This window comes from Sarcophilus harrisii, chromosome 4 (assembly GCF_902635505.1).
Source record: "Sarcophilus harrisii chromosome 4, mSarHar1.11, whole genome shotgun sequence".
NCBI classification, from domain to species: Eukaryota; Metazoa; Chordata; class Mammalia; order Dasyuromorphia; family Dasyuridae; genus Sarcophilus; species Sarcophilus harrisii.
In genome coordinates, this window is record NC_045429.1 from 347510629 (window position 1) to 347527647 (window position 17019).

The 17019-nt window shown below is 37.9% G+C and overlaps 1 protein-coding gene across 1 annotated transcript in view; it reads left to right on the plus strand.

Annotated features, from left to right (window-relative positions):
* The first annotated feature begins 556 nt into the window (after nt 1-556).
* SCPEP1 (serine carboxypeptidase 1) overlaps nt 557-17019 on the plus strand; it is a 29276-nt gene continuing 12813 nt past the window's right edge. Inside the window, exons 1-6 of the mRNA XM_003770602.4 lie at nt 557-722; nt 5990-6138; nt 9861-9950; nt 11155-11310; nt 12210-12284; nt 16755-16827. Of these exons, the coding sequence (XP_003770650.1) occupies nt 665-722; nt 5990-6138; nt 9861-9950; nt 11155-11310; nt 12210-12284; nt 16755-16827 (601 nt within the window). The 5' untranslated portion in view covers nt 557-664. The remainder of the gene's footprint in view (nt 723-5989; nt 6139-9860; nt 9951-11154; nt 11311-12209; nt 12285-16754; nt 16828-17019) is intronic.

The window sequence follows — 17019 nt, forward strand, 5'->3', positions numbered from 1 at the left end:
TGGAAAAAACCTTAGAGGCACTTGGGTCTAATCTCTTCATTTTCTAGATAACGAAGTAGAAAGAGCTAAGTATGAAGCAGGATAAGAATCTAAGACTTCCCGATTGCAAGTCTAGTTTATCTTGTACACCATCTCCAAAATAGCTAAAAATCTATCTATCTATCTATCTATCTATCTATCTATCTATCTATTACAAGGCCATTTCAGTGCTTAAGTCAAGGTTTCTGTCTCAGAATCATAGTTACAGCCAAGTTTTAAACATCCAGGCTTAAATAGTGAATGAGATCTAGGGCCCCTTGTGGGTTTCAAGCATCCTTGAATGTCATCTTTCCTCGCCCTCCCCTCCCCCATCCGAAACACATTAGCAAAAGATGGGTTGACAGTTTATTTGCCGTACTAGAAGCCCAAATCTCCACTCCACGCCCACCCCCCTCAAGTATCCCCCGGAGCTGGAGGCTTTTCTGTCACCCGCCTGTAGTAGCCGAGTGGAAGGGACAGAGGGAGCCCTGGAGAGCGCGAACCGACATCCCAACCAAAACCAGTGCTCCCCAGCCCCCTTTCTCCTCCGCCCATCCGGTAGGTCATATGATCGCTGGGTAAAACTCCGGTCCTGTGCCGCTGTCGCCCTGCTGCTGTTGCCGCCGCCGCCGCCGCCGCAGTCCTCATGGAGCTGGTCCCCTGGCACTGGCCTGCCCTGCTGCTGCTGCTGAGACTGAGCCCCGGTAGGTTTGGCGCCCGCCTGGCTGCTGGAGCTGAGGCCGATGCTTCTGGCTCGGAAGAGGGAAGTTGTTGCTAGTCCTTCTCTGCCCTTTAGCTGCCTTCCACCTACTGGGCTTTTACGGGGGTTAGACTTAGAATGAGCTCAGCTAAGTAAGACTCGCCTTGTTGGGAGCGGGAGGCGGGAGATCTGAGCTCCAGCCCCACTTCCCCCCTACAAGCTGTGGGACCCCACGGTTTCTCCCATCTCCGAATAGGGAGGTGCATTATGTTTTTACTACTTACCCCCCCAGAAAAAGAACTTTGTAAAAACCTGAAGGCATCCCTAATAAATGAGCTGCTCTCGGGAGACCCGGTGGAAAGAGCCTTGAACTTTAGTCACAGAGCATGAGTTTGAATGCTGACTCTGTGTAAATGTTATCTAGTTACTAGAAAGTCACTTCCTTAACCTGGACCTCAGCTATCCCATCTGTAAAATGGGGATGAGGTCTTAGATGAGTTCTGAGATCCCCTTTAAGTCTAGATCTCCGATCTTCTGAGAATCTGCATTTAAATCTTTTTGACATATTCCAGCCTCTACTGAAGATGAAGTCACTTGAAGTTTTTTGGGCCTGTTTTTCTGTAAAAAAAAGAATGTATGTTGCCCATCCCACGGGGTTATTTTGAGGGAAAGCCATATGTAAGTGTGAATAGTTATTCTTTCTCAATGTGGAAGAGCTGGTAACTACATGCTCTGTAGTCTCGGCACTGAGATTTCCCTTTTTCTGCTGTGTTTGAGTGGGCTGGGATAAGTGATGTTCTTTCTTTTCTCTAAAATCTTGAGTTGAAAGATCCAGAGGAAGAAGAGACTTTTAAAAAAGATCTTGTTAGTTCAAGACAAAAGAAAATTTTCTACCTCCCTGCATCCTTAATGCTCTGAGAAGCAGCCTGTATAATAAGATAGACCTTGGATTCCAATCCTGCCTTGGATACTAGTCATGGGACTTGAACAAGTCATTTAATGTCTCAAGACCTTCAGACAACTCTACAAGGGATTTTCCATAGTTAGAAAATTGGGAGTCCCCTCCATTTATGAAACCTTAAGAACCCTTATTTTATCCCCACCTGTTTACAAACAACAACATCAAAACCCTCATTCTTAAATTCTCTTGCGTTACAAACTAGTATTTAACACAGTTTATTTCAAGAAGCATTTTGCAGAAACCACATGAAGGACTTGGCCAAAGATTTGGATCATTTTTAGTAAACATTTCTTGTTGTCATGGACTAAGTGGTTCATGGAGAGAGACAGACTTGGAATCAGAACTTTTGTGGTAAAAAGTCTACTTAACTAAGTTCTATTTGTATAACTTGCCCATACCACAGTTTTGCATTTTCTCCCTGACTTAAAAGCAGCATGTTGTTATTGTTGTTGTCAGAGAGTCTTTGTGACCCCATTGGATTTTCTTGGCCCAGATACTATAGTGGCTTGCCATTTCCTTCTCCAGCTTACTTTACAGATGAGGAAACTGAGGCAGACAGGATTAAGTGACTTGCCCAGACACACAGTAATCTGAGGCCAGATATGAACTCAGGTTTTCTTGACTCCAGGCCTAGCACTCTATCCACTGCATCTATCAGCTGCCCACCGATAGCATTCTGCCATGGATAAGGGCCTAGACTTGAAATAAAATATAGCTGAACTCAAATTCTGTCTCAATCACTTAGTAATAATCTCTTTGAGCCCTACTTTCTTCATCTATATAATGGGGATAGTAACATAACCTATCTCTCCAGCATCCATGTGAGGCTCAAGTAAGATCATATATGTACAGTACTTGAAAATCTTCAAATGCTGATGTATCAAATGGCAGCTATTATAATATCTCCAAAAGTGGGGATAAAAACTAGAAACTCTGGGCAGCAAGATGGCACAGTGGATAGAGCACTAGCCTTGAAGTCAGGAGGACCTGAGTTCAAATCTGGCCTCAGACACTTGTCTTCCTAGCTATGTTGTGTGACTCTGGGCAGGTCACTTAACCTCAATTGCCTCAGGAAAAAACAAGAAACAAGAAACACTCCATCTGGATACTTCCTGCCATCCTCCTGATGAGGGCCACTTTCTGTTCCCCTTAAGTTGTCTTCTTTACTCTTATCCAGCCTTACTCAGCTACTAAATCTTCCTAAAAAGCAAACCAGACCTTGCCATATTCCCTCTTCCTCACTCAATAAACCGTGAAGACTCCTCATTATCTCCTGGTTCAAATATAGAGTCGCCTTGGCTTCTGAAGCCTGGGCTCTGGCTCCTTCTTACTTCTCACACTTCTTAAACTTTTTTCCTAATTGTGCCTCTGGTCCCTGAACAAGATATTCCAGCTCTCTTCTGGCATTTTCACTAGCTACCTCACATTTCTACACACTCTCCCTCCCCTGTCTGTTGGCTGTCCTTGGTTTCCTTCTATACTAAAACCCCACCTTCTCCAAAAAATCTTTCTGGGTCTTCCTTAATGATATTTTCCTTGGGAAAAGTCCTGCCTTGTGCCTTATGTATGTCTTGTATGTACATAGTTGTTTGCATGCTATCTACCCCATTAGAATGAAACTCCTGGAGGGCAGGTTCAGAACTTTTTGCCTTTCTTTGGTCTCTAGCACTTAACCCAGTGGCTGGCATACATTAATTGCATAATAAATGCCTTTTGGCACTTTTCTGTTCCTCTGTTCACATTTTCACTTCCCTTTATCTAGTCATCCTCATATCCAACATCAGCAACATCATCCATATGTTCTTTTTCTGCCAAAGAGACATTACAGTGTAGTATGGAAAAATGCTTCCTATATTTACTAGTTATATTTTCTGACTTTCAGTTTCTAAGTCTATAAAGTGAGAATAATAATGCTTATTTACTTTGTCTCATATGGTTTTGGGGCAACTCAAAAGACAGTAAGTGAAGGCCTTTGCAAATGCTAAAGTGCTAATATGTCAATTATTATTCTTTCTGTCAGAGTGAAGGTTTGGAGGTAAAGGGATTAAGAAATAAAAAAAAAAACCAAAAATCAAGTCAGGAATGAGACTTTAACAAAACTTCCTTTTGCCTTTATTTCTGAACACTATTCCACTTTCCACCCTTTATAAAAAAGCCATGATGATATGAGGTGAAGACATTTAATGGCATTTGGAGGCAAGGTATGTGTTCAACAAAAGGAGGCGTTGTAAGGAAGTGGATTTAGTCTGCTGCATCAAAATTTAGATTGGATTTACAGAATAGCTTAACAAAAAAACTGCAGGTTTTTAGATTAAAAACAATAACAACAAACTGGTAAATATACTTTGGAAGGTTTAGAAAAACTGATGAAATCCTAATCCATGGAACTTAATTTTGATCCTACCTAAAGTCTTTTGAACATCAGCAATTCTTAAGTTCAGATTTCTATTTTTATTCTATTACTGAGGTGTGGGGAGAGAAATTGTAGAATGCAAAAGCACAGTTAAGCTATAGTCTAACTGGCATAGTAATTCTAAAGTGAATGTAGCAGTGACTTGGCATCCAAAAAATTGTTTTCTAGTCTTGTGTGCAGTGAGAGAGAGAGGGAATATAAATTTATTTTATGTACCAGACTCCATGCTAATTACTGGGGATACAAATACAATTTTTTTAAAAAGGCAATTCTTGCCCTCATATTCCAATGGGAGAGAATAAATAAAGAAGCAACTGAAAAGAAGATTGGAGGACAGCATAGATTTGGGGACAAGGGAAGGGTTTGGGAAGTCATGGCCTGATTCAGGTTTGGAATGAATATGGCTGACTTGGAAACTAATTCAAATGGAGATTTGGGGACATATTCATCAATTAGATGAATAGACTATGGAGGTAAAACATGGGTTAGCTTGGAGATAGGGCTGTGGACAGACTAGAAGGTATCCACAGCCTAGTCAGGGCCTGAGCCAGGTTTAGAATATGTGGCTTTGACCAAATCATGGAACATTCTTCAATCTGTTCCTTAAATAGTAACTACTGTTCTCCAATGTGAAGTTCAAAGGTCAGTTTGAGCAATTTTTGTTATTGGTGGTGATTTTTTTTTTTAATTCTTTGAGTCTTGACCTTTGATTTCATTGGTAAAAGAAAGTTCTGCTGGGGAAGCTATTCTAAATCAAGTTTTTCTCCCTACTGCCTTGGATAGGAGTGGGGATGGAGACACTAGGTAGTGCAGTTGATGGAGAGCTAGGCCTAGAATCAGGAAGATGCAAGTTTAAGTCTAGCTTCAGACACTCACTATCTGTAGGACCCTGCTTAAACGACTTAACTCTGTTTCCTCGTCTGGAAATGATCTAGAGAAGGAAATGACAAAGTAGTATCTTTGCCAAGAAAAACCCAAATAGGGTCCTAGAGCCAGGAATGATTAAACGACAAAACTGCCTTACACCAAGAGCATGATGGGATTCTGATTGTCGCCCCAGCCCAGATCCCCCAGAAGTCCTCAATCACTAGCTGACAGGTACAAGTCTACATGGTCTGTAATTCCATCATCCATCAAGTTTAGGCATCAGTCAATAAGGAAATAGCACCAACAGGATATAGACCAAGAACCACAAGTTTCAACAAATCTTTTCCCTGACAAGGCCCCTGCACATTTATCTTTCTGTGTTGACATTTGGGTGAGCTTATAATGAAGTCACTACCATACATTAATACCACCCTTCCCCACAGTGGGCTTTTTTGGGTGCTTTCTGAGTAACCACAGTTCTATCTAGGCTTTAGGAGACCCCCATTTTAGCAAACTCCTCCTGTAACCTCAAAATCTACATATTTTGGGATGTCCCCAGATTGCATAAATATTTTTGTCTTGCTTTGCTGGGCTGCTAACTTCTGCTAAACTCCAAAAAGAGCGTAGGAGTTCCAAGTGCATCATTTTCAATAAGTATTAACAAATTCCTTTTACTTGATTTGGAGAGTCCTGATTATCTGCTTGAACCCCAATAAGCATATCCCTAGGCTAAGTGACTTATCCAGAGTTACACAGTCAGAGGGGCTTGAACCAGTCTTCCTAATCTCAAGGTTAATTCTCTGCTCCTACAAGCTGCTTCTCATATAAAATATATGGGGAAAGGAGAAGAAGCTGTTTGCTACCATGATGATCAGCACTCTTCTAGTAGTACTATTGAGGGAGGGAGAGTAGAAAGATAAAAGCCTGAAATCTGAAAAAAATAAAAATCCCCAAGTCAATGTCTTCTATGTGGGCACTGTTCAGTGAATGAAAAGATAGATAAATAGATAAATGTAGCTTTCTCTTTTAGGCATTGCTCTAGTTCAGCCAGTAGAGCAAGGCAAGGAAGTCTGGGATTATGTGACGGTCCGGAGTAATGCATCCATGTTCTGGTGGCTCTACTATGCCAACAACTCCTGCAAAAACTTCACAGAATTGCCTCTGATCATGTGGCTTCAGGTAAGAGGGCCCAGACATTTCTAACTAGAAGTGAGGTAAAGCGTTTTGTTTTCCCCTGCCCTTATCAGGTGCTTTGGTATCCAAAATAAGAAGGGAGAAGCCTCAACAATGGATGGGGAGTTCTTCATTTCATAGGACATTATGGGCAGCAGTCACCTGGGGTCCTCCTAGCTATTGTGGTGTCAATTCTTAGCTCAGCCGGATATGGCAAAAGCTATAGCCAACTTAGCCATGGACTTTGTGCAAAGAATGAATATTAGTCCTAGACCTTGTGAATTTTTAATTTCCATTTTTAAAGAACTTGTTTAAGGACTTTCTGTTTAAAATGCTTTTTTAAAAAATGAAAATATTTTTATTGTATTACTTGCCCTCTAGGGGAGAGGGTGGGGATAAGGGAGGGAAAAATTTGGAACACAAGGTTTTGCAAGAGTGAATGTTGAAAATTATCCATGCATGTGTTTTGAAAATAAAAAGTTTTAATAAAAAAAAAATGAAAACGTTTTGTTGTTAAGTTAATAATAGCATGGAACAATTGAAGAAAATGAGGAATGAAGCCACAAAATTCATATGGTGCAATGGAAAATGAATTTGAGATCTGAAGATATGAGTTTATATCCTACTTCAATCACTCACTATCTCAAGATCTTCCTCATTTGTAAAATGAAGGAGTTCAACTAGTCTTTAGGTCATTATCAGAACTAAATCCATGGTCCTAGAATCTATATTTTGAGGGAAGAATATAAAACTTAAAAAAAAAATTACCCTGATGATTTATTTGTTATGTGTTCCCTTAAAGTCATCAAAAGCATTTTGAAATAGATGGCCAACTATTGGTTGAAAAATTGTTGCTCCTTGCTTCTCCCAGTTCCTCTTGAGGCACTTTGTTCTAATTATAGGATAAACCTGCTGTATTGGAAGATTCTGAAGATAGCTTTGTGAGAATGACAGTCACTTCCCTCTTCTAGGCTTATTTTCAGTTTCTTTCTTTCTCACTTCCTCCCTGCCTCCCTCCCTCCTCCTCTTTCTTTCTTTCTTTTCTTCCTTCCTTCCTTCCTTTTTCGTCTCTACTTGTGGAATTAAATGCTTTGTCTCCTGTTAAAATTGTTTCCCGAAGGAGGGTAGGGCAGGACAGGACTGAACCTTTGTAAAATAATAGCACCTCCCCCATGAAGTCCCCTAGTCTCCAGGAGGAATATGTTTCAGGGCAGAGTTTAGGACTGTAGTCATGCTGTAGATCATGGGATACCTAGACATGACTTTTCCCTGTCATCAGTACAACTAATAGCCAACTTAGCATTCTCTCCATATATGAGCTAATAAGGAAATAGCAATCTGAATTGCAAAACTCGCCTTTTCCTTCAATCTCATAAGTTGACCCAAACTATCTCATGAGCTGATGAAGATTAGGCAATTTACAGAGCATGATTCTTCCAGAACAGTCACCATACTCAAATTCTCTGATTAATAGATGATGCCCAGGTAGGATACCTGACAGTGGAAATACTGAAAACTTTTCTGGGAGGAATGTCCTTGGAGTATATTTACTCAGAAATTGTTTCTTCCTCCTATCTAGTGATGCCCTGCTTCTTTGTGGGGAGCAGAGATAAAATTAACTGCATCCTAAGTCTAAAGAGCAGCTGACAGCCAGGCAACTGGGCAATAAATATTTGCAAGCTATCTTAATAATAGTTTGAAAATAGCACTTTAAGAATTCAGAGTGGTTTACTTACAAATAGGTGCTAATAATCAGCTTTACTCTAACATCTCAGAGGATTGAAACTAGAAATAAATCTTTATTGAAACAGCAGTTATGTGAGTTAAATGTACAGAAGAATTTTCCCATAAGGATGGCTTGCAATTCTAGAATGGCACCTCTTGGCGGTCTATAAGAACAAGCCACACAGCCTTAGAGACTTGGGGATAGGGGATTCAACAATCTGATTAATGATTAAAGTTCTGCCTAGTTCTGAGATTCTAGAATCCTGTAACATTGTATCATCACTGAAATACTAGTTTTTATTAGAAATTTTTAACACAGTTTTAGACTCATTCCACAAGAGGCATATCTGCTGGAGTGTCTGTTTATTCTTTATCCCTGAGGAAGAGTCAAAAGTGAGTCAGATATTGCACATCTGGATTACTGGCAGAGTGATAATGCTCTTGACAGAAATGGGAAAATTAGGAAGAGGCGCTGATTTGGAAGGAAAGATGATGAGTTATCTAGACATATAAAGTTTGAGATGTCTATGGGATATCCAAAAGGAAATGCCCAACAGATCCATTTTATCACAGCTCTCCCATGTTCTGGGATCCCTTTGGCAGTTCATGGTGACTTTTGTCAACAAGGTTTTTTCACTGTAAAAGTATGACCCCAAAGGTAGTATAGTGGAAAGAACAGTGGGCTTTGAGTTAGATTTTTGCTTGCAATAAAATTGGAACTTCCTAGGGAAGGATATATAGGATAATATGTCACCTGCATACCGGAGCATTGCAACTGAATTGACTGTGAAATTTGGGGATAATCAATTAACTTGTTGGAGTCCCATTTTCCTTCCTTTTTGAATGAGAGAATTGAACTAGTTCCTTTTTAATATCCATCTCAGGTCTTAAAACTATATGCTTACTCATGGTCATGCAGCAATGAAGTACTAGTCCTATTTGGAGCCCTAATAAATATTTAAGGTTTTCTCTTTTCTTAAAATAAAATTAGCAGTAAGATATATTAATTTGGGCAGCTAGGTGGCACAGTGGATAGAGCACCAGCCCTGAAGTCAGGAGGGCCTGAGTTCAAATCTGGCCTCAGACACTTAACCCTTCCTAACTGTGTGATCCTGGGCAAGTCACTTAACCCCAATTGCCTCAGCAAAAAAAAGACATTCATTTTTTGAACCTAGTTGTTTCCATTGCAATATGTAATTTTTTTTTTTTAAAGGGAAGAGAAGCAGATAGAGCTTTCTTTATTTTTATTTTTTTTAATTAAAGCTTTTTATTTCCAAAACAATTGCATGGATAATTTTTCAGCATTAACCCTTACAAAATCTTATGCTCCAGTTTTCCTCCCCTTGCTCTATCCCTAGATGGCAAGTAGTCCAATATATGTTAAACATGGTAGAAATATATGTTAAATCCAGTATATGCATACATATTTACGCAATTATCTTGCTGTACAAGAAAAATCAAATCAAACCAGAAAAAAACATGAGAAAGAAAATAAAATGCAAGCAAACAACATTTAAAAGAGTGAAAATTCTATGTTGTGAACTACACTCTATTCCCACAGTCTTCTCTTTGGGTTTGGATGGCTCACTTTATCAAAAGATTATTGGAATTGATCTGAATCATCTCATTGTTGAAGAGAGTCATGTCCATCAGAATTGATCATCGTATAATCTTGTTATTGTGTACAATGATCTGGTTCTGCTCATTTCACTTAACATCAGTTCATGTATGTAATTTTTTAAAAAGAAAGTTATTGATATCTTCATTTTTTAATACAACCCTCTCCATTTTCCTCCCTTGTCACAAAGAATATGAAAGAAACGAGATAGAGCAGTTCAGCAAAACTAATCAATATATCAGCTAGACCTGACTGTACTTACAATGTACTACACCCACAGTTCTCTATCCCCCAGCTTTGCCTTTTTTTTTATTTACATTGTTGTGACTTGACTATATTTTTCATTGACTTATATATTCTTTTATTTTCTATTTATTTGTTACAGGGGGGTCCAGGAGGTTCTAGCACTGGATTTGGAAATTTTGAGGAAATTGGTCCCCTCGATGATGAACTCAAACCAAGGAAAACTACTTGGGTATGGTAAAGATTATTGTGATCGGATCTTTTATTATTCAGTTATTTCAGTTGTGTCTGACTGCTCTTGACCTTATTTGGAGCTTTTTCATCATAGATACTGAAGTAGTTTGCCATTTCCTTCCCCAGTTCATTTTATAGATAAGAAGCTGAGACAAAAAGGGTTTGTCTCAGGAACTGAGAAATTGAACTCAGGAAGATAAGTCTTCTTGACCCTGGGTTCAGCACACTATCCATTTTGCCATCTGGCTGCCCATTGATCTGATCTAGTCTCACCTTATTTGTAGACAAGCAGTTGAAATGAAAATCTGAACATGCAATTTTAAATCCTTCAGACACTGAAATGACTTAGTGAATCTTAATACACGTTCCTACTGATATTTTATTATAGGACAGCTCTCTGATGGTAAAGGCAGTTTCTCCCTCCTTCTAATACTTAGAGGACCATTTTTACTTTCTTCCCAAGTCTTTCAGAGGCAGCGTGGTGCTGTGAAAAGAAAGACTAGTGTAGTGGGACGGAATTTCAGGCCATCTCATTGGCTCATTGGTTATGTAATATTAACTATGTAGCCACCCTTCATTCTGGGCCTGAGCTTTCACAAATATAACCCATGGGGCTTAAATTTGGGTATCTCAGATTTCAGCCAGCTTCGAATCTCAGATTCAGCCAAGAATCTTTAGAAATGTCTTAGAGCATCCTGATTAATCAGAGTCTGAATCTGGAAGGTAGGAGGCAGAGGTGGGAGATGAGCAACTCTGTTATTTTAGTTCTTGCATATGTCACCACTGCTCTGAAATCACTGGTCAAAATATCTCAGCACAATTTCACATGGAATTTATCAGATATCCTCTGGCACTTATTATTTGTATGGTTCTGGGGGAGTCACCCAACCTCTCTGGGGCTCCCTCTTCTCTTGTGTAAAATAAAGGCGGCAGACTGGATGACCTCAGTGTCAGCCTTAGATCCATGACTCTGATCTGGGCTATTCCAAGGGGTACAGTCTAACACTGATTTCCTTCTCTCCCCACTCACATCCACCTGATGTTGCTGGGGTGGGAAAGGGTGAGGGGAGGATAAGTCCCAAGGTCCTAATTGTGAGATCTCAGCTCAGTGGGGATGATTTATGACGAATCAGACTTTTCACGGGGTGCTGTTTGTTCAGAAAATATTCTGTCTGTGTTCATCTTTTCTCTTGGACATACAGTTACAATCAGCCAGCCTTCTGTTTGTGGATAACCCAGTGGGCACTGGATATAGCTTTGTAAATCAGAGTGACGCATATGCCACAAATCTTGACATGGTGGCTTCTGACATGCTGGTTCTCCTGCAAAATTTTTTTGATTCTCGGCCAGAATTCAAGGTAAGCAAAGATTCTGCAATGGTCAACTCTGATACAAGTGGAAGCAATGTAGCTTCTCTCAGAACAAATATGTCTTTCCTTGAGGATGAATTTTTGAAACACCCAATCCTGTGACACAATTTGGGGCTAATTTCTGCAAAGATTAAAATATCAGTTATTGTTAAAATTGACATTAGCTTGACTCAACTCTGCACCCTAATCGGGTTTTGATTGCACCTTAATTAGGGCTCAGAAGAAACCATAGCAACTTTGTTTTGCCTAACACACATTATGAAGTAGAATGGACTTTGCTCATTGAAAAACCTTTGGATATGAACAAATGTGAAAAAAAACTCCTTCCCTGCAGAAAAGAAAGACAAACTCCTTGGAGATGCAGATTTTTCTTCTGATGTCATTATGTTTTTAAGCAGTGACAAAGGCCCACTTTAAAATCTTTCCTGAGAAAAAATAAGGAATCTAAAGGGGAAAGTTATTATCAATCTAATACTCTCTAATGGCTGGTCTCACTTTTGACTGTTCCTTTTTTCTAGTTTGACAATATCTTTTGCAAATATGTTTATTCATTTTTTTGGAATTTTTATTGATGATTTTAGGCAGAAAAACTGCATGAAGATTAGAAAAAACCTATAACAAAAAAGTAAAAGCTTATGGGACTTAATTACAATTATTTCTGAATCCCAAAATAAATTTTTGATCTCTAGCATTTTATATTACCTTTTATTCTTGATGATTCTATGAAATATACAAAGGAGAAAATAAATTATTCAGCATGCTAAAAAACTATGTAGTAAAGAAACAAATCACAGTAAAAAGCATATTTTAATAATTACATCTTATGCAATTAAAAAAAAAAAAGACCTATGGAATTTTGAATTTTCTACAATTTTTTTCTCTGCTAGACTATTCCATTCTACATTTTCTCAGAATCCTATGGAGGGAAGATGGCTGCTGGGATTTCCCTAGAGCTTTACAAGGTAAAGGGAGAAGGCTTGGCTTTTGGTTTCTGGCAGATGCTTAAGGAGGATGCACTTTGCATACTGTTTTGAAACTTGATGTATCTTCATTGAATGGTTGAGAGAATTCTATGGGCTAGGAACAGGAACCCTTGTTTCCATTCCACTATGTGATTGTAGGGTAAGTCATTTACCTCTTTGGGTCTCAGTTTCCTTATCTGCAGAATGGGAATCATCTTTATACCGCATGTATATTATACATATGTCAAGGACACCTGAAGATCTTTGAGCTCTTTTTAAAGAAAGGTACCCTATAAATTAAACTATTTCATCATTGTCACCAATCAAGCATTTCAGTACAATCACTTAAATCAGTATTTGCTTATAGGTATATGTTTTGTATACCTATGTTTTCTCCCTCAGTAGAAAGAAAGTTCCTGGAGAGTAGAGCCATTTTTTCCTTTGTGATCCATAGCATGCTGGTAAACAATAGGTGCTTACTAAATACTTATTAGTTGGTTGATTAATCAATCTAGTTTTTTCTTTAAACATTTTTTAGAATCAGTCATACAATGGAAAGGAACCGGAATTTTATTTTTTAAACACTTTTTTAATATCATAGTCAAAATGGCATGGTACCCTAAATAATTAATAATGTTACTTAATGTTTTCTAATCTTAATATTATGATAGGGATCAACAAACATGAGCATTTCCTGTATCAAGAAGAAAAAGAAAAAGAGAATTACATATAAAGTTGTGAATCTCTACTACCTACAGCCCATGGAGTTTTGTTTTTTAATGTTTATTTAAATTTAACATGGTGATTCTAACAGTTCTAATCTGAATGTCTCTTCTCTCCTGACTTTTCCTCTGCTCTCTTCACTTTTGAAAAAATGATTCATCAGCACCTTTTTCTCTTGATTTTTTTCTTTTTTTTAAGTATCATTGTCACTATGATACTTTTATCTTTTAGTTTTTTCCTCTTCTTTTAGTTTTTCCCTCTTCCCCTAAATGTCTTTCCTTATAACAAATAAGTAGAATCCCATAAAACCAGACCATACACTGTAGTTCAAAATGTTTGTCTCATTCTATACTGGTGGGTCATCATATCTTAAGTCAGTCTTCTGGAGACATAATTAGGTACTGAATCATACATAATAATACATTTTTTTTACCATGTTATAATCATAGGACAAATTATTCATTTATTCAATTTTTATTTATTAAGTTTTTCTCATTTCATTATTTGTATCAGTTCACAAAACTCTTCCCAGGTTCTGTGAATATTCTATTACTTTCACATGCCATAATTTGTTCATGCCTTCCCCAACTGGTGGGCACCCTTTAAAAGTTTCCAGTTCTTGTTACTACAAAAGTCCTGCAACTTATCTTTGTGTTTATGAGTCCTTTCCCTCTGTCTTTGACATCTGGGGAGTAAATGAAAAATAGTGGTGTTTCTGGTCCAATGGTTGTACACAGTTTAGTGATATTTTAGTCTAGCTCTAGCATACTTTACAAAGTGGTTAGACTATATTACAGTGCTATCAATAGTGCCTTAATAGGCCTGTTCTCACATAGTACCTTTAATATTTGCCATTTTCCCATTTTGATCATCTTTGCCAATCTTATGGGTATGAAGTAGAACTTCAGAGATATTTAAATTTGCATTTCCCTAACTATTAGAATTTAGAGCATTTTTTCCATATGATCATTAATAGCTTGAAGTTCTTTTGAGAATTACCTGATCATATTCTTTGATCATTTAACTACTGGAGAGCCGATTTCTTTTTTCTTACATATTTATAGCAATTTCCTATAAGAGTGTCCAAAACTCTTGATGCAATTTGTATAACTTAAAACTGAACTAGGACACTGCATATATCTTGAATACTGGACCTTTATCAGAAAAGTATGCCACAAATATTTTTTCCCCCAATTTGCTTTTTCTTTTCTTATCCAAACTGCATTAATTTTGTTTGTGTGAAAACTTTTCAATTTTATATAAACAAAACGGACTCTCTTTTCCCTCACAATTTTCTCTGTCTCATATGTGTTTAAAAGCTGTTCCCTCTATTTTAAAAATTCTATTTTATTTTACTTAGAGTTCTAAATTTTCTTTCTTACTCCATCCCTCCCCCACCCATTGAGAAAGCAAGAAATACAATATTCATTACACATAGTAAATCATATTTCTCCATTAACCATATATTCAAAGGAAGAAAGGAAGGAAGAATAGGAGAGGGAAAGGAAAAAAAAAAGAAGGGAGGAAGGAAGGAAGGAACCGAGCATCTGTAATTGTATTTTGGATGACTGGGTTTGAACCCACATCTCCCTCACTCCAAGTCTAGCCTTTTTATTAGACTCGTTCTTTCTCTATCCAGTGCTAGTATCTGCTATTCATTGGTGTAAGTGCTTCAGCCATCAACGCGGTTTTCATAATTTTCCGTTGCTGGACAATTACCCTGCAGCCACGCTTGGTGCTGAGCTCTCTGATCTTCGCCAGACCAGTTCTCAGGTGACACATGTACATCCATGACTGGGCCCAGCCTGGAAGGCTCTCCTTAGCCTTTGCCAGCAGCTCCTCCTCACAGTGAAGTGTCAGAAAAGAATCCTAGTGAAGGATTACTGCCCTCATTGCTCTATCACAGTGATAATTACAGCTTATATTTACAGGGTATCTTATAACAACAGCAATATATTTTACAAAGTGTTTCATATAAATATTACCTCTTTCAATCCCTGCAGCCACCCATAAAGTAATCAGTACAAATGTTGTTTTATAGAATAGGAAATTGAGGCTCAAAAGAGATAAAGTCCCATAAGTTATAGGACCTGGATTCATCCTCAGTTCTTCTGAGGTCAATGTTCTTTTCACTACATCTTAGCTCCTGTGTGAATGTCCATCAGGTTTATCCATTGGCATTTATGAAGCACTTACATACCCAGCACTGGCCAGGCTTTGGGGATACAAATACAATTCCTATTCTCAAGGAACTTGCATTCAGTTGGGAGATAAGACATTTAAGTGTGTGGAAAATAAATCCATTGTCATTTAACACAGGGTAGTAAGAGAAGGAGGGCATTAATGATGGGAGGATCAGGAAATGTTTGTTATAGGATGCTGTGCTTGTTTGTATCTGGAAAAAAAGAGAGAGGCAAAAGAAAAAGTTTTATGTGTACTTAATGGGAGAAGATAAAGACTTCTTTCTTGTTTTCTACCAAAGAAGGGATGACTGGATTTAAAATTTGCCTGAATATGAGAAAGAATATGAGAAAGATCTGCTGGAAAGGACTTCATAAGGTCATCTAGGCTAGGGCTTAAACTTTTTCTGTTCCCGACCCAAGAAATATTTATGTAATCCCAGACATATAGGTATATAAAATAGGTACACAAATCAAACATTTGCTGATAATATATCATAAATTTATTTATTTATTTATTTATTTTTATTTAATAGCCTTTTATTTACAGGATATATACATGGGTAACTTTACAGCATTAACAATTGCCAAACCTCTTGTTCCAATTTTTCACCTCTTACCTCCCCCCACCCCCTCCCCTAGATGGCAGGATGACCAGTAGATGTTAAATATATTAAAATATAACTTAGATACACAATAAGTATACATGACCAAAACATTATTTTGCTGTACAAAAAGAATCAGACTCTGAATTATTGTACAATTAGCTTGTGAAGGAAATCAAAAATGCATGTGTGCTTAAATATAGGGATTGGGAATTCAATGTAATGGTTTTTAGTCATCTCCCAGAGTTCTTTTTCTGGGTATAGCTAGTTCAGTTCATTACTGCTCCATTAGAAATGATTTGGTTGATCTCGTTGCTGAGGATGGCCTGATCCATCAGAACTGGTCATCATCTAGTATTGTTGTTGAAGTATATAATGATCTCCTGGTCCTGCTCATTTCACTCAGCATCAGTTCGTGTAAGTCTCTCCAGGCCTTTCTGAAATCATCCTGTTGGTCATTTCTTAGAACAGTAATATTCCATAATTTTCATATACCACAATTTATTCAGCCATTCTCCAACTGATGGACATCCATTCAGTTTCCAGTTTCTAGCCACTACAAAAAGGGCTGCCACAAACACATAAATTTATTTTAAAACAATTCTTTGGTATACATGTAATTTTACTATTTATTAAAGACATGAGCAAATTTGCGTACTAATGAGATGAATGAATATGTTTATTCATTTTTACATAAAGAATTTAAATCTTGGTGGAATATGTGATGCATTTTACTGTTGCCAAATATTTTGCAGCACCCACATTCAGTTACATGATCCCAGACAGCATCATTACCCACAGTTTATGAAGCTTTGAATTAGTCTATCCCACTTATTCACTTTACAGATAACAAAACTGAGGCCCAGAGAAGTTAAGTAGTTTGCATATGTTCATTCAGAAAGTAGCCAAGACATTCTGAACCAAAATTTGGCCTCTGGCACTTATATACTTTCTTCCCTCAGGCTATCCAAAAAGGGAGTATAAAATGCAACTTTGCTGGTGTTACCCTGGGTGATTCCTGGATATCTCCTGTAGGTAAGGTTTCTCCCCCATTTCCCATGTCATAAAATTTTAGTTGTGTTTCAAGCCCATGACTAGCATGATATGCTGACTCTGATTCTTGGAGAAGACAGCAGCTTTTGACCCATTGTCCTCCTTCTCCAGTATTAAAAAGTCTTCCAGAGTTGTACAAGATGCCTTGGAACAGAAATTTCCATTTGTTTTAGA